Here is an 18,785-nt window from a genome sequence, read left to right on the forward strand (position 1 = left end):
AAGTGCTTGGGCTGAAAGTTTCCATGCTGGGTGTCTGCCATAGGCTGTTTTTTGTTTTGTTTAGTTTAGTTTTGTTTGTTTAGAATTTTCAGCTAAAATAGGTCATTTGTTTCCAAGAATGAAAATGGGGGGGAGGAATACACTGTTTTGCCCATTTTAACAAATATTATTTCAACTGCCATGTCGAGAAGCTCTAGCTCCTCAATGCTTTTGGAGCAGGGACTTGAAATTTGGCTGGACATTGTGGTGGTGGAGAGGGAAAAGAAATCACACTGGTGCCTTGAGAAAATTCACTCAAATTTGGGTAAATGATGAGTTTTTGGAAAGTCTCAGATAACAAATGTTCAGCAGAGATTTGTTGGAGTTGGGCAGCCAAATTCTTTGAGGATTTTTCTGTATGCGCTGAACATGGTCCGTCCCAGGAATGCAGAGGCTGAGCAGGACTTTCCATGTAATTGCTTCTTCCAGCTCCTGAGGGCTGCAGTGGCCCCAGGCACAGGAAGTGAAAGCAGGGAGACTGTGTTTCTTGTGCTGTGCATATTCCCTCTGCTGACACCAGCGTGGAGAGATGGAGGGTTGGGTTTTCACTGTTGCCATTTCTTGCAATTTTATTGTAAATCTTTCAATATTTGCTATTTTTCTTAAAGTCCCAACTCTTGGGGAGATGTGATTGGTTGAGAATCTGTTTTCATTTTTTTATTTAAAAAATAGTACATTTCTAGTCCTCATGGTTGTGGCAAAAAGCCTGAAATGAAAATATGATTCAAGTGCACCCTAAAGGCTCAGAAATCATATGAGATATAGAAACATTAAACAAATCTTATTATTTTAAAGCTAATACTGTGATTTTGGGGATCAGACTTATGATTTTTGAACACTTAGTTGGAAATGCTGTTACTCCTACAGGAAAAATATGTATATTTTACAGGGCTATATTGATCACTGTTAACATACAATGGGCCTTAAAATGTGACTTACATTTGTCTAATAAAGCAGTTAGAGCCTGCATTTGTTGTGCGTTTAAAAGTGGCATGTTAAAACTCACACTGACTTCAGTGGATGGAACGAAGGATCAGACCCTTAATTGTAGAATATTTGTAAAAACATTTTAAAGATGAAATCAGAAGCATCAAGTCGTCGTCGTCGTCTTGTAAAAACCCAGTTATTTGCATGACTGTTTGGTTCATTCTGCAGATTAAAAATTGTCAGTAAAACTTTATATTGCTAACTAAAGTCAATTGTAGTCCCTGCAATTAAAATTTAGGAGATTTCAGAATATAAAACTTATATAGTGCTTTTCATCAGTAGTGCTTAATGGCCCAGATCCTCCAAAGTATTTAGGCATCTAATTCCCCCTGAAATCAAGGTACACAGGGCAAATGTTATCCCCATTTTATAGACGGAGAACTGAGAGATGAAAAGAGAGGCCCGAGGTCAGTGACAGAGTCAAGGACAAAACCCAGGATTCCTGACTTAGTCCAGTGCCCTATCCCTGGACCATGCTGACATGATGTATGAATTAATTTTAAAAGGGGCTAAATTTTTAGCCAAAAATTACAAACATTGGCATATACATAAGGAATATGTATTCCAGTCCCTGGGCTTTATTTACTATTAACAATAATAAATAGATAACAAACTGAACCCCCAGAGTGTCCCTGACTACCTTTGCAATTCCAGTAATCTCAGATGAACCAGATCCTCTGGGAAGCAATAGTGGTCAATTGCAACTTGAGCTGGACAGAGGTAACCAAGGCAGCTTGACTTTACAAGGCGAGGCAGGCCTGCTCCTATATTCAATTCTGTTTGGATGGCCCTTGTGCCTTCAAAAATCTGATTGCAAGATTGAAGGGATGAGGGAAGGCAAGAAGGGGGAAAGTTAATTAATTAGATTTTTAGTTTAATTCAGAAGCAGTTTTTTTTAAAAGGTGTTTCAGAAACACAATATGAGAGTTAGGTACACTATAAACTTTTTATTGCTACTTGTTAAGGAGATTTTTCCAGACAATAGCTTGCAGCACACTGACTTGACTTTTATAGCACAGCATCTTGCCCCCATGCAAGCATGTACAGTAGCTGATAATTGAATTTTGTGTGCATACACACTGGCCAGTCCTTTGTCCACACCCAGATATTGTGTATGTGTGTGCTCCTTTATGATCGGGATTAGTGATGATGAGCACAATTCACTTTTTTGGGGGGAGGGGGGAGAAGATTCTGGCAGGCTATGGGGAGTGTGAGTGCTTCTCCCAGTGAACCAGAGTATTTTAAAGTCTTCCTATGGGAATGCCTGTTCCATGTCATTGCAGAGTTGGGGTTGGCATACAGCAAATACTCTGTTCTCTCCTCGCTCCTTCACTTGTGTCTTTATATTGTAAAAGAATCAGGCAGGACCCTGACCTACAGCTGTACAATGCCCTGGACATTTACAGAACTTTATAAATGATTACCACCAAAATTAGGCTTCAGTGAAGGATTTGTCCATACCAAGCTGGAGGTTTTAAACATCAATTATTTTTACTGTAGCTCTGTTTCTGGATGTATGGGTTTTTGTTTTTTTAAAAATGAGAATGGTGTTTACTTTTCATTCTTACATAACTCAAATTGCTGAAAAGAATTTGCTCAAATTTAAACAAACAACAAAGCACATTTAGGTAGATCTGAAACATGGACCTGGACAAGTTCAACCCCAAATCCCTGTCAGTTCTTTCTCTACTTCCACACCAGAACAGGGGCTTAAATGAAAAATATCCTGCCATTTTATCTTTAGTCGGCAAATACACACGTTTAATGGAACTATTCACAGTGTATAAAGTTAAAGGTTTAGGTCTTTGCAGGACTAGGGGCTAATATTGTATTTCAGATATCCCTAGGGTGATCATCTATAAACTGTTAAAACTTAAACAAGTAACTTTTTAAAAGGGCTTCTTACGGGAGAGGGAAGCAAAAGGGGAAGAGGAGAACCTGACATCACACAAATGTTGACTCAAGGACATTTTAAAATGCATGCAGTAATATGTAAGACGTGTCTATCTACACTAGCTAGAAAGTGTTCGCTTTTATTTTCTCATAGATGTAACGTGTAATAAAACTTTGTGTACACGCACCACACACACGTACACATTCTATTTTAAAGTTTCATGGTTTATATTCACCCCCTCAACATTCACATTTTTCCATTAAAAATCCTCTTCATTATTTTTTGCTGTTTAACTAAATCCTTGCATATTTTTAAGTATATTAAACACCTGTGTCACAGAGTAAGGTGTATTATCCACCTTTTGCAGCTGGAGAAACTGAGGCAGCAGCCACCCCCGATTGCCCCTCTACCTCGTGTGTCTCTCACCAGCCCCCTTCCCGCCCCAGAGGGACTTAGTGGGGATCGCTCCCTGGCGTGAAAAGGCTCAGCCACGGGCTTGTCAGAACGTTGCAATCAGCGGGATGTTTCCAGCCCCGGAGCCTCCCATTGCCCCGCTCAGCATTTCAGGCTGGCGGCCACGGCAGGCACCCTTTCTGCTGAGAACTCAGCTCCCCGCCCCCTTTCCTGGAGCAGGTGAGACCGTCCACGCCGCCCGGCTGCCTCCCACAGAGCCTCAGGCTTCCCCGGGGCTAGTGAGGGCGGGAGAGGGGCAGACAGACCCGAGCCCTTCTCACCCCCGCCCACCCCCGATGGGCGGGCCTCGGGGACCTGACTGGACGGCTCCTGCGTCAGTCAGCGGGCAGGGCAGGGTCCCTGAGGGGGTTACACCGCCTCCTGCCCAGGCTGCAGAGCTTGTGCCGGGAGGTGCGGGCGCCGCTGCTGCTCCGAGCCAGAGCCATGCGGGTAGGAGCGCGGCCCCCGGGATGCTGCTGCCGGGAACGGGGGGACACGCCTCTCTCAGCCCGGGCGGGGCAGCCCCTGCACCCCTTCCCCAGCTTTGCCTGGCCCCGGCGGGCTAACGGGGACCGGCCGGCTGCAGCCCGGCGTAGTGGGAGGGGTGGTGGGACAAGGAGGCGCTGAGCCCCTGGAGCCCACGGGCCGTGGCGAGCGGGGCTCCGTCCCCCGTGTCACACGGAGTCTCTGTTTGCTTCCAGGGGGCGGGCAGCCTGTGCCTGGCGCTCCTGCTCCCGGTGGTGGCCGGCTTGGACTTCAGCTATCACCACAGCGAGCAGCTGGAGACCTTCCTGAAGGGGGTGCACCGGCAGCACCCCTCCATCACCGCCCTGCGCAGCATCGGGCGGTCCGTGGCAGGTAGGCTGCTGCTGGGCGAGCTCCGGAGCAGATTGAGACCCGTGTGTGTGTGTCTGTCTGGCTGGCTCTCTTATACAGTATGTGAAGAGCAGCCAGAATAAAAAGTCAGACGGTGTAAAGCTGTTTATCCGTATGTTAATTCATTAACCTATGACGAATGGCTAGCAACCCACGCCTGATCTAACTGCGCCTTGACTTATGACTTCTAGCCAAACACTAAATAATTCTCAACTCCGTAGTTTGTGCCCGGGAGCAGATGCTTTGATATTTGACATACTCAGGTAGTTGATTGCGATACAAGTAAAGGGCTTGGCGACTGCTCAATTTCTGTAGTTCCTAGCATCGGTCTACTTAAATCTGCACCTTCAGGGATTTATTTGTGTGTGTTTAAATGTAGATTGTTACTACAGCTTGAGAGACGCAAACTTCCTCAATGCAGCATTTAGTACAGTGTATATTAAACCACGATGTAATTTCTCCTTTGAAATACTGCTCTGAAGTTAGACAGTTACTGGGCTACAACTTCAAAAATAGAGCTGATCCCAGTATTTTTAAAATGGGTGTAAGATGTCTAACTTACTAAAAGTCCAAGCCAGTCAGAGCTACAACAATGATATTGTAATGTGTATTTTCTAATTTATGAATACCCATGCATCCGACTAAGTGGGTATTCACCCACAAAAGCTCATGCTTCAATATGTCTGTTAGTCTATAAGGTGCCACAGGACTCTTTGCTGCTTTTACAAATCCAGCCTAGGATATATAAGGATATATAGTCTTCCTGGATTCACCCACTAGTCCAACAAATACAAGACTGTAAAAAGTACTTAGGTGCTGAAATCAACACTATTGTGTCCCTCATTTAACTCCAACTCTGGAACTCTTTGGGAAAATATAACCAGTTACAGCTGAGGCTTCTGGCTTTATGTAGATAGATTAGCTTGATTTATTTTTTAGATTTCAGCGCTGTCTAAAATACACATAGCTGTGCCTGGGATTTTTTTATTTAAAGAAATTTAAAAACTCAGTTTAATAAGGACATTAGCACGCATGTACATTTATGCACATCTTAAGTGTTCTGAAAAAGAAATTTACGTACAGTAGTTTTCATTTGATCAAGGAACAATGAAATTATTCTAAGAAATATGGTATAAAGTTAGAGATGAGAAATTACATTCTTGAGAAACATCTGTTCACATAATCCTGATTAATCTGTTTTTGCTTAAGCAAGAGCAATTGTAGCAATGATCAAATCTATGATTATGTTCTAGATAAAGCTGCATCATTGTAGGCAGATTAGCATGAAGAATTATAGTAGCTAGAGTTGCTCTTTCATGTATAGTTAAAAATAAAGGTAAATGTATGCCTTCACATTTTCTGACTGAAACAGTACTTGTCTGGAAGAGAATTTGATTTTTAAAGTCCAGGCTCTTCTGTTTTGGCTAGATCTCAATCACCATTGGTATTAATTGTGAAAGCAGCTGCCAGACTACTCACTCACTCTTGATTTAAGGAAATAACTGATCAGCAAGTAAGGTTAATACACTTTTAATATTTTTATCTTGAGGGACCTTCACTGTTAACTATAGGGCCAAATCCTGCCTTCATTCCCATCCCAGAACCACACAGGCTTTTCTATGTGGCAAAACTAAAGTTGAATTTGGACTCATAAGACTAAACTTTTCTAACTTAAGTTCCTAAAGTATGGCCCCATAATAAATATTTAGGCATCTGAAAAATCAGACCCCTTCATTTAGAAGAACTGATCACCCACAGCTCCCACTGACTTAAAACCCCAAACTGATCCTTTGTGTGAGTAAAGATTACCAAGGATTTTGGCATCCCTTTCCCCGCTTTGCTTAAGCACATGGGAAAAGTGGAAGCCAAAAGTGTTGTCTCAAGAGCGCCCCCTGCTCTGCCTGCTAAACTTGCATCATGTGAAGTGATAAGAGAAGCACTTTGTTCCCTGCCCTTCCTAAGCACTTTAAGCAGAGCAGTGAAAATAGTAGATAGGCACTGAACAATGTATTAATACCACATAAAGCAGGGTGGGGCAGACAAATGAAGATGATAGGGAACCCTGCAGGAGAAGACAGCAGTATTGCATTTTTTATCTACCAGAAGTATTTGGAGGAGTCGGGGGAAGTGGTATCTGGGATTTGGGTGAAGAGAAAGCAAGAACGTCCTTTCATTCTCAGCAGCCAGCAGAGGATCTCATCCCACTTCCAGTAACAACAGTTAGAAACCTTCCCACATGACCACTAGCAGAGATAACTGGCTTCCAGAATGATGAAACTAGAGCTTACTTTAACCCTTTCCCAACATCACTGGGATCAACATTGGATTCTGGTATACAGTTCTCTCAAGCTTTTCTCAAGGGAGATGGAACATATATATATCACCCTTTATATCCCTGCCAGGATCCTGAGGAAAACTTAAAAACTAAACATCAATCCTCTTCCCCAAGGAAAACGGTCAAGAGATACTTATGGCAACATTAAGGTCCATGGAAGACTAATAGAAGAATTGGTATTATAAAGATACTATCCCGATCAGTAGCTACACTTAACTTAAAGGAACAGTGTTACTACATGCCATTTCTTATCAATTATCTTATCTGTATCTTTACTTCTACTCTCCACTTGAGCTAGTGCGATTTCACGCAGATGCTCAATACAATCCCTGTTTACCAGAAACTGGGAGTGGACAATAGGGGATGGATGACTTGATTGTTCCCTCTGAAGAACAGGCAAACAGCACTTGGCTTTGGCCACTCTCAGAAGACAGAATACTGGGCTAGATGGACCATTGGTCTGACCCAGTATGGCCGTTCTTATGACTAACAGAGTCCTGCACGGATTCAAAAATGTGGATCCGCATCTGCCAGAATTAATATGCATCTGACCCATGATCTGCTAGGTGTCTTATGTGTATCCACAGCAGCAAGGCATCTCACAAGGGCTAGCGAAAATAGTGGGAGAGCGGAGATGAGTGAACAGAGGGTGGGTCTTGCAGGGAAGAGGCGGCATAAGGGCGAGGATTGGGGATAAGAGGTGGCACAAGGGTGGGGTCTCAAGGAGAAAAGGGCTAGGAGGAAAAGGGTTGTTGCATTGGGTGTTGCCCCTGGGGGCTCACAAGTGACAGCAGCAGCAGCGTGTGTTCCATCACAGCGGGGCTGAGGGGTGGGGTGCTGGGGCTCTGCCTGCTCCAATCCCTGCAGCTGGGGGGAGGGCCCTGCTGACCAGGAGTCAGCGGACCGGGAGTGAAGCCAGTGCTACCCAACCAGGCCATGGTCGCTGGGGATGCTGGCATAGCCCAAGGGGCCCGAGCTGCTGGACAGGAAGTGGTGCGGTGAGTGTGGGCTGGAAATCCCCAATTCCGGCCTCCACCAAGGCCCAACCACTGGCTGCTGTCCCTGAGCACACTGTAATCCTCCAGCTGCCCAAGCCGGACACCATGGGCCAAGTGCTACTGGTGAGCAGAGCCCACCCAATACATTATCTGCAAAAATGGTCTGCAGATATGAAGTGGATATCCATGGATTTGCAGGACTCTACTAATAGTTCTATCTAAACTTGTAGCTCTGTACAATGACGTATAAGAAGACCTTATACCAATCTAGTAAAAAATAGGAAAATGAGTTGAGGTAATAGGAGGAGGAGGAAAAGGGAATAATTTTCATGCTGTCTTTCAGGTCCTGGGCTAGATAAATTTAACATCTTTTGAAGGTGCACAGACTGCGTGAGTCACTGTTAATTCTACCTTCTTCTGTGCAAAATCTACCCTGGTTTACACTTCCTTCAGTTTTCAGAGTAGGAGCCGTGTTCATCAGTAGGTTTGCATGAGGTTTAAGTTAGGGGAGAATTTGGTCTTTATGTTATGATTTTTAGATCCACGTGTGGCATTTTGCATTATTTTAGACATGATGTTTGAACATGTAACTTTATTATTATTACCCTATTTTAATGCATACTTGCATAGGGACAGTGAGGACCTTATTTTTGGAATGCTGAGCTTCTGAAAATCAGGCCTTAAGATTTACACAGATGACTTTCTGACTGTAAAGTGACAGCTTCCTAATTTTAATTGCTCTGTGGGCCAAATTCTTTCTGCACTTACAATACCATTAATAGGAACTGGTGTAACTCGGGGGAGAATTTAACCCATTATCTTTGGTGTCTGTTTACTTTAAATAAAACAAATTCTTCTGCCACATTTAGCTCACTTTCCCAAAGTTATGTAGTGCTAGGTTCTATTCTGCCTCTTGGATCAACAAAATTTATCAGCTAAATCCTAATTGCAGAATTTTTTTTACTGGCAATGAGAAAGAACAGAGTTTGTTATTTTAAATCCCAGGCTGATTTTGCAGTGCTTGCAACTGGAAAAATTCTGTCTGACAAATTACATCTCTACCCCGATATAATGCGACCCGATATAACACAAATTCAGATATAATGTGGTAAAGCAGTTCTTCGGAGGGGAGGGGCTGTGCGCTCCAGCGGATCAAATCAAGTTCAATATAACGCGGTTTCACCTATAACGCAGTAAGATTTTTTTGGCTCCCGATTACAGCGTTATATCGAGGTAGAGGTGTATATGGCAGTCATCAATACATAACTTCACCATTTCATTTTCAGGATAATATTTTCTACTAACTGGAATTTATTTATTGAATAGTTACACAATTTATTTTTAGAAACCCAGTACTTATGCCATCTTACTGTTGCACTGAATTAATATTCTTATATGATCCTTAGATAAGAATATAGAACATAAGAACGGCCATACTGGGTCAGACCAAAGGTCCATTTAGCCCAGTATCCTGTTTTCTGACAGTGGCCAATGCCAGGTGCCCCAGAGGATAATTATCTGTTCTGTTCATTTCAAGTGATCCATCCCCTGTTGCCCATTCCCAGCTTCTGGCAAACAGAGGTTAGGGACACCATCCCTGCCCATCCTGGCTGAATTTATCTAGTTCTTTTTTTCACCCTGTTATAGTCTTGGCCTTCACAATATCCTCTGGCAAGGAGTTCTATTAATTTCATTTAGTGTCCTCTAGTTCATGTGTTATAAGGAGTAATAACACTTCCTTATTTACTTTCTCCACACTAGTCATGATTTTATAGCCCTTTATCATATCTCCCCTTAGTTGTCTCTTTTCCAAGCTGAAAGGTCCCAGTTTTATAAATCTCTCCTCATATGGCAGCCATTCCATACCCCTAATCACTTTTGTTGCCCTTTTCTGAACCTTTTCCAAGTCCAATATATCTTTTATGAGATGGGGTGGCCACATCTGCACAGATTATTCAAGATGTGGGCATACCATGGATTTATATAGAGGCAATATGATATTTTCTGCCTTATTATCTATCCCTCTTAATTATGCCCAGCATTCTGTTCACTTTTTTGACTGCTGCTGCACATTGAGTGGATGTTTTCAGAGAACTATCCACAATGACTCCAAGATCTCTTTCTTGAATGGTAACGAAGGATTTAGTGTTTAAGTGGGATGACTGAAGAGAGAGAAGCCAAAGTTATAGCTTTTATCCTAAGATTATGTACTGCAGCTTTTATTGGAATTTGAAGGATATTTAACTGTAATTGAGGCACGATTCTTAAACAGAATATTGATCAGCCCATGAAGGCCTCACTGTGTAATGAGCTCCACATGATGGAAGTGTCCATCCTCACTGAGATCATCGCATGATTGGGGTCATAATGACTAAACAAGCAATGTATCTTCTCTGTAGGGACTGATTAGTAAGGTTACACATTACAGTTCTTTAAAATAGATGTGTAAAGCAATCATACTGCATTTCATATGCATAATATGGCCAAAGTAGATATTCTATCTTAAACTTGCAAAATATACTTCTAAGCATATGTTCAAAAAACCCTCCACACTAAAGAGATAATCAAACAGTTGTCCCAATATCAAGGACACTACCGAATTAAAGAAATTGATGAAATTCCCATTCCCTCCCTCTGCAAGCAGAGCAGACTCACTGCATGTCCTAAAAGTCAACACCAGCTCTTTTGCAGTATTGTTGTAGCTGTGTTGGTCCCCGATATGAGAGAGACAAGGTTGGTGAAGTAATATCTTTTATTGGACCAACTTCTGTTGGTTGAAGGTACAAGCTTTTGAGCTAACAGAACTCTTCTTCAGCTTGTACCTCCCTGCCAACAGAAGTTGGTCCAATAAAAGATACTTCCTCATGTACCCCATCTCTAACAGCAGCTCTGACAGACCAGTGGGAAAAATGAATTCTGGGTTGAGAATGCCCTGTTCCCAGTCCCTAGACATTTAAATATGAGGGTTGGGCATCTCAGCTGATATGCTGTCAACATGAAACAAGGAGATGTGGAATCTAAAGAAGATGTACATAGTGGAAACACCAACATTAATTGCATCTGGACATGAACAGGAAGCCAGTGGAGATTATAGTACACTAATGTCATGCAAGAAACACTTATAAAGGAGGAGGCAGTCATATTCTGTACAGGTTGCAACTTCAGTGTGGTCCTCAGGTGTAGCTCTTCAAGCAGAGTGCATTGCATTAATCCAGTCTGAAAGTGACACAGGTATGGATAACTGGCAAGACCCACATCAGAGAAGAAAGGTCATAATCTCTTAATCAAGAGTATGTATGTTTGTGGCTGGCCACAGTTTCTTTTTATGAGTCAACAAAGTAACTAAGGATCTAGTAGGCATCCTAGATAACTCACCTTACTAACAATGCAGACAAACTCATTATGTTGAATAAGCAGATACCCAGAGCAGGTGGGGAAAACATGAATTTTGTCGAGTTGGTCATATAGCCCCAATCCCCAGTTAAGTACTTAGAAAGCTAAAATACTTCACCATCTGGATCTAATATAAAGGAAACAAAGCTGAGTGCTTTTTGCATATTGATGGTCTAAGAGCCCAAGTAGTCTCATTTTCTCCCCTCCCCCCCCCCCCGCCAATGGCTTTACATACATCCAGTAGCGATTTGACGGGACAGAACTTATCATCCCACATACAGGCTGTGCAGCCAGAAGAGTGGTGGACCAACACTAGTCTGTGTTGTCAAACAGAAAAGAACCACTCTATCTAACCTTGTCAGTGTCAGCAAACACGTCAACAAAACACATCAACCTCTTGATCAATGGTATCAAAGGTAGCCAATAGATTCAAATAAATTGGCATGGGTACTTGATGCCTACCCATCACCAAAAGGAGAAAATCAGCCAATGAGACTTAGGTTGTCTTTATGCCATAGCCAGGTCTAATTCTAGATTTAAAATGCTGCAGATCTCAGAAATGCAGGTGTTTGTGGAACTGATTTACCTCAGCCTTATCAACGACCTTCCAGAAAAAAATGGGTTAGAATAGGGTGGTGACTGGAGAGATGACCCATGTCAAGATTTCACTTCTTATGCAATTGCTTGTTTAAGAGATACTGGTACCATTCTTTACCTGAGAGAGTGTTGACTGACTCCACCAATAATAGACCTACAGTTTCTCTACTTAATTTTTAAGCCAGCCATGAAAGGGGACACAAGTTGACAGACATTGCATGATGGGAAGCTTATTTCCTCCTGAAGTTCATATGAGACAGGAATATTGAGAAACATGTAGTATTTATTGTTTGGTGTATGTAGTTTGGCAGGGATTGTGTTTTCCTATTTGTTTGAAAAGCACCTAAACACATTTGTAGGTTGCAATATAAAGTAGTCAGAAACAAAACACTGTTTATTGTGGTGCCCCTAATGTGTATTATATCTATAAATGGAGATATACCAATCTTCTAAAACTGGAAGGGACCTTGAAAGGTCATTGAGTCCAGCCTCCTGCCTTCACTAGCAGGACCAGTTTTTGCCCCAGATCCCTAAGTGGCCCTGTAGATGGGTCCCGCCAGGGCTCGACCCTCCCTGAGGGGGAGGGAAGCCACACCGGCCTCAATGTCTTCCCTGCAATTACAATCTGCTCTGGCCTTTCGGCAGGTCAGAGCAGTGACAAAGTCAGAGGGGGTCCAGCCCTTGGTTCGGGCGGGGTACCAAACACAATTTAAACAGCCCTGGCCCTTTGGAGCAGGGCAGAGCAGTGGCAAAGTCAGAGGGGGCCCAGCCCTTGGTTCGGGCAGGGCACCCAAACACAGTTTAAACAGTTACAGGCCTCTCCGACTGGGAAGAGGGGGAATCTGCCACCCGGTTACAGGTGGCAGGGGGAACGCAGGCCCACCCACTCCTCTGCGTTCCAGCCCGGGGCCCTGGTAGCAGTTGTCACTGCTACTGCTGGCCAGTGGGGTCCTGACCGCAACACACTGACATGGGCAACGGTAGCTCTGCAGCCTGACTGGAGTCAGCTGCCCCCAGACTACTTCCTAACTCCCCCTCTATTCCTACCTGGTCCGGGGCCTCTGTTCCAGAGACGTCCAGGACCATCGGTTCCTCCCAATCCGGGCTGGGCGGCAGGTCCAGTAGGGTTTCGGGGAATTCGGGCCATGCCTGGTCTGGGGGCTCCTCGGGGCTGTAGTAGGGGCGAGGCAGCTCTGGCAGCTCCTGGTCTCGACCTCTGGCTTGGGCAGCCTCCTAGTCACGAGCGGCAGCAGGCACATCTGCTCCTGCCGGTGGCCGAGCCACAACTGAAGGCTGGGGCCTGGCTTATTCTTCCAGGTTGCCGCCTGACCTTTTGAGGAGCGGGACTTCCGCCCTGCAGCCCCGCCCCTGTGGATGACTGACGGGGCTTGACCCTCCCTGAGCGGGAGGGGAGCCACACCGCTTCGCTACAGGCCCCCTCAAGGATTGAGCTCAGAACCCTGGGTTTAGCAGGCCAGTGCTCAAACCACTGAGCTATCCTTCCCTCCTCTGCCTGTTGTTTCTTGATTTAGACTTAGGCTTTGTCTACACTGGCAAGTGAAAGACAAACTTGTTATTCGGAGGTGTTTTTAAAAAACAAAACAAAACCCACACACACAGTCCCAAAAGACACAAGTTTTGCCAACAAGCACCAGTGTGAACAGCGCTTTGTCGGCAGGAATACTCTCCTGCTGACAAAGCTAATGCCACTCATTGGGGTGGAAGTTTTTTGTTGGCATCAGAGCTTTCTCCTGACAACAAATAATGGCTGCACCCTGTGCCTTTTAGCAGCCTGGCTGTAGTGGCACAGCTGTGTCGCTAAAAGCTGCATAGTATAGACACAGCCTAAGTCCCTCACCCTAAGAGTTTAGTCTTTTTGTTATGCATTTGTCCACTGTCTAGCACAATGGGCTCCTGTTCCATGACTGGGGCTCCTAAGCACTACTGCATTATGCATTGTATTATTAGTGGCGAATCAGAGTAATTGCTGCTTTATTCACCTCCATAAATAAATATAACAAAAAAGATAATTTCTTAATTAAAACCAAATCTGTAGTTGGTTCCCATGTTACTTTCTACTTCCTGCAAAATGGAGTGTGCCTGTAGCTCTCCAGTGCCATGCTGCTTTAATTGCCTCTTTGAGTAGAGAGTTTGTTAAGAGAGAAATCATTCACACTTCAAAAATAGAGTGGCCCAGACACTGCCCTTAGTTTATAGACTTGTGTAACCACCACTCAGTAGAGCAAATGGCAAGGCCTTGTCAATCTGTTTCAGCTGTGTAACATTTTGACTTTAATAGAGGTACTCTGAATTTATGCCAGAGTCACAAGATTTGGAAGACTTTCAGAGTGTAACTGAGGCCCAGTGTTGAGGGGAAAATATTCCAGTTTGTTCAGTAGTTTGTAGTAAGTAACACAAACTTATTTCTTTCCTGGTAACATATCATAAAGGCATAACCCTATATCTTTCCTTAGTATTGTTACTTTGCCATCACTCTAAAAATGTTGCAAACTTGTGGCTCTTACAAGGTCTTGATAATAGGTAAATAATCTTTGTATGAATATAGTTAAGATGAACAAAATTGCAATACCCCTGAGAGAAGTAGTTAAGTCAACTGAAGCCCCAGTAATAGACACTAATAGGTCAGTGGAAGAATTCATCCATCAACTTAGCTACTGCTTTTTGAGGGGAGAGATGGAGGGTCTCTGTAGCAAGTGTCTACACTACAGTGCAGTGGCATAGCTGCAGCATTGCATCTGTATCTGTACTGTAATTGAATCTAATGAGTAAGTGATCAAACAGGAGAAAAAAACAGGACACAGAGTCTAGTTATTTGTTTTACAGTATCACCTAGGAGTCCTAATCTGAAAGTACATTACACAGCAGCTGGGAGATGTAATTCTCATTTTGAATGGATGAACGGACGCTACTTCTGCTCAAGCTAGCACATAAAAATAGCTGCATGGCCAGCCGCGGTGGCTCAGGCTAGTGGTTTGAGTACAATCCCGACCAACCTCCTGATTATATGTTTGGGTGGCTAACCCAAGCCACTGCCCAGGCCACAGTGGCCACGCTGCTGTTTTTAGGCACAGGCTCACATTTGTATATCTACCCAAGATGGGAATTACACCTCGCAGCTGCTGTGTAGATGTACCCATAGAACGAGACCTTAGTGTGCTAGGCGCTGAAACCAAACACAGAACCAAAAAAATGTTTCTCTCTATAGCACCCATTATTAAAAGTAGCTAAATGCTGTGTCTGGTGAAAGTTCCTCATCACACAGCCATCTCAACTATTACCCGTTTGTGTGTACCCCATAAAAGCAGCTCTTTAACTTTAAGACTGATCAGTTTGTTAGTGAGTTTATGACTGACTTAAGGGTTTTTTTCTGTTTGTTTGTTTTTTTAAAAGAAAAAATCCACAGGGAACAATGCCTACTGAGAAAATGATGCAAATCTTTTCCCTTGGATACGTGATGTGAATCACATTCCTGTATATTAGAATCTTATCTTCTCTTGTTTCATTTGACTGCTTAATATAGACATGGCTTTTCTCTCCTGTCACTGGTCCTTGATAGCACATTTCCCCCCAAATTGATCTTAAACTGGTATTTCGCAGAACTAGTTAGACATGACACAAGATGCATGGATAACATAGTTATTCAGGTTTTCAGTGTTCTTTCTAAATGGAACATTTTACACATCAGTGGGCTCTGAATCAGGCCCTCATAAAAGTGGAGCATTCTAAAAACTGTTATGATGTTTTAGTTGAACTTTTGCCCACTCACCCTGAGGATAGTGGCTCTCCTGGTACTTCCCCTTTTTCCTGCCTCTTTCCCTCTAGCTTTATCTCTCCTCCCAGCTAGCATTGCTCTGGTCTTTGTCAGTGCCTGTGGCATTAAAGTGCATGTTAACAAGATTCCAGATAATGCATAAATGTTAATTTTAAAACCAAATGGGTAGGTGAGTTTGACATATTAACAGCCTTATGAAATCTTGTCGTGATGTATTCAGTGTGTGGCAGAAGGGGAAAGGAGTTAAAAACAGAGGAAAAAGACCTTTAAGGCTTGTCTAGACTAGACTAAAAGGTGGATTGTTTTGGGTTTGTTTTTTTTTAAATATATTTATTAGCTCTTTAAAACCATTGGCTCTAGGCTGGAATTCACCTCTACAAGCCATGTTGAAACACAACTTATCTTGTCTTCATCAGACTCTTATGACATGTTAGTTAAAACATTTTAGCTAATACATTTTAAAATACACCTTTTAGACCAATATTGAAATGTACTGAGGGATTTCATTAGACTGAATCTTACATTTGAAATCTGTAGTTTTCTAGGGCCTATGCATATCTCCTATACCTATTTGTAGGAAGAAAAAAACAGCAGTTTACCTCTGGTAATCATTTCAGTGACTGTGATAACTTGACTCAAACACTTGAGGACTGCTAAGGATAACAGATTGTGAGAAATACAGGGTGTTACCTGGCTGTAATTGTTTCATGATGTTTTATAGGCCTTTGTAGCCTATCAATATGACTGCAATTTTTATGTGCATGATTTATAAAGGTTATTTTTTGTTGTTTGTGTCCCTTGTGATCATGGTGAGTAAAGCTCATTAGGAAATTCCTCTCCTCTTCCCCCAAATGTAAAACAGTTTTGTTTTCATTTTGTATGGGGGGGAAGGGTGCAGAAAGCTTTAAAAAAATGGTTTGGGGGGGCTGTTGACAAATGGATTTTTTTCCACAATCTTTGTTGTTTTTTCCCAAAAAAAATTCATTTTCAATTTAAAATGTTGGTGTAAGATTTTCATACAGTTCCAGTTATGAATCTAAACTGGATAATGACTTTATCTAGAATGTTACAATGGGAGGCATGTCATCTTAAAATGGTACTTACAAGAGGAGACTGTAATTGTTCCCTTCTAAATATGGAGGTGCAGCTTGCCTATCTTTAGCCAAACAAAATCAGCCTCGATGAGCCACCCTTTTGTATTGAAGATAAGGGTGACTACAGGCCATATAGTACTCCCTAATCTGCATTTAGCCCACAAACTGCACTTTGCCCATCTGTTATAGTAACATAGAAAAGCAATATTGTTCACTCAAGCATGAGGGAGAGAAAAAAACTAACCTGGCAAAAACAAACCATACCCTTCTATTTGTGTAGAACCAGCATCTATTATAGAAATATTTAGGTTATCAGTTTTTAAATGACCAAGACTGAACCAGTTCAAGCTCTTTTTAAAAAAAAAAAATCATCCAGATCATGAAAATGGAGTCATTCAAAACTAGCATATGGAAAAATCCCATTATCCCTTTTTGAGATAGAAACAAGCCTGGAGTGGATCTTCTAACTACATCCATGTACAGGCATGTCAGGCCACCCCTTCTGTCTGCTGTGCTTGGGAGAAGCCAGGGATTTTAAACTTACAAAAGCCCTTTTTCCCCCATAAGCAAGATCCTTACAGCTTTTTATGTCTTGTTTGCTGATAAGAATGAGCAGGCAAAGCAAGTGGATAGTACAATTCTTACCTGTGAACCAAAACACAGCTGGTGAAATTAACAACCCCAAAAGTCTTGTGAAACTCAAAAACAATAATTTTCATTGTATCATGCATTTTTATTTGTGCCAACATCCTTAACTGATGCTAGAAAGTAAATATGTAATGTCTGTAAAAGAACTGGGGTTTAACAACATGGAACAAACAGGCCACGGCAATTCTTTTTCCTTTATAAAGTGCCACTTTCTGGAGTGCTATAGTGGAGTTCCTAGTGACTTATTTAAAAAGTCTGTCATAGAACAATATTTCTTCTTCTTATACCTAGCAAGTACACTGATAATTCAGTGAGAGTAGAATGAGATAGTGTTACTCCTCACTGGGGGCACATTAGGTCAGTGCTCCATGATCTGCTCTGCCTTTATACTCATATCCATGGGAAATTTATGGTGTTAACTTTTGCAGGGCTTTATAAGAAAAATCATGTTCTGGTTATCTCAGACTGGCTCTCTCCCTGTGCAACACCACAGCATGTGAGATCAGCTGAGACACCAAAGATAAAACAAACACATACGCTCTGGTTTAATCATGAAGAAGTTTTCAGTGAAGGGTCCTCCTCTGTGAAATTAGCTTCAGCCATCACACTGTCAGAGCCTAGATTCGTTGACCTTCAGGTCATGCTACAAGGTCCGTCTGTTTTTTGTTGTTGTTGTTTTCATACCTGGAAGGAGATGGGATGAAAGCAATATGTAGTCACTTTTTTAAAAGCTGTTTGTCTGACAGTGATCTTATTTGTATATTAGGTTTTTATAAAGCATGTACATGCACCCATTTAGACACATAAAGTATGTGAGCAGAAACTAAATTAGAATCTGTACCCACGCATTGTTTTGTCTCAGATCCTCCTGTTTGTCTTCATTTCTCTTGCCTTTAAGAGGAGAGCAATGTTTTTATAGTCACTGATCAGGGCGATGAGGTGCCTGCTCCAAATGGCTAGAACAGCTGCTTTCTCTCACCCAGTCAAGAAATGGGAGTAAGAAAACAGCTGCATTTTCTAGACCACTGCCAGAAGCCTCTGTCCATCTCTGGACTGCTCACAAAGCCACAAGGGTTTTCCCTCTATGGAGTGCTAAAAGTGAAGCTGTTGCTCCAGGTGGATTCCCTTGTTAATTCCCAGCTCTGTGTTTAGGCCACTGAGATCTGTATTCATGTGTGTCTCTCTTTCAGTGAGCATGAATTGAATCCATTTTATTATATTACATCACATACAGTTACAATTTGTACTATTCTCCTGAGAGCTCCAGGGCTGGCTCCCGCTTTTCTGCTGCCCCAAACGGCAAAAAAAAAAAAAAAAAAAAGACGAGCGGTGGCACTTTGGTGGCAGCTCAATCATGCTGCTTCTTTGGTGGTGGGTCCTCCCTATCTTCCTCTCTGGCAGCAATTCGGCGGCAGCTCAAGAAGGAAGAGAGGGAATGAGGGACCTGCCGCCAAATTCCTGCTGAAGACCTGGACATGCTGCCCCGATACCAGACGGAGTGCCGCCCTTTGAATTGGCCGCCCCAAGCACCAGCTTCCTACTCTGGTGCCTGGAGCTGCCCTGGGGCATTCACATCTTGCCTGTCTCAATACAAATGGTCCTGAGATGGCTATTCTTGGTAACACGAGTCAGAAGTTGACAAGTCACTAGAGAGTAGAGGCCTAGATTTTTTCAAAAG

The 18,785-nt window shown here is 42.8% G+C and overlaps 1 protein-coding gene across 1 annotated transcript in view; it reads left to right on the plus strand.

The window, feature by feature from the left end:
* The window catches only part of CPM (carboxypeptidase M), a 92,200-nt gene that overhangs the window by 11,611 nt on the left and 61,804 nt on the right, over nucleotides 1-18,785 (plus strand). Inside the window, exon 4 of the mRNA XM_030549477.1 lies at nucleotides 4,075-4,231. Within this exon, the coding sequence (XP_030405337.1) occupies nucleotides 4,075-4,231 (157 nt within the window). The remainder of the gene's footprint in view (nucleotides 1-4,074; nucleotides 4,232-18,785) is intronic.

This window comes from Gopherus evgoodei, chromosome 1, assembly GCF_007399415.2.
Source record: "Gopherus evgoodei ecotype Sinaloan lineage chromosome 1, rGopEvg1_v1.p, whole genome shotgun sequence".
Lineage (NCBI taxonomy): Eukaryota > Metazoa > Chordata > Testudines > Testudinidae > Gopherus > Gopherus evgoodei.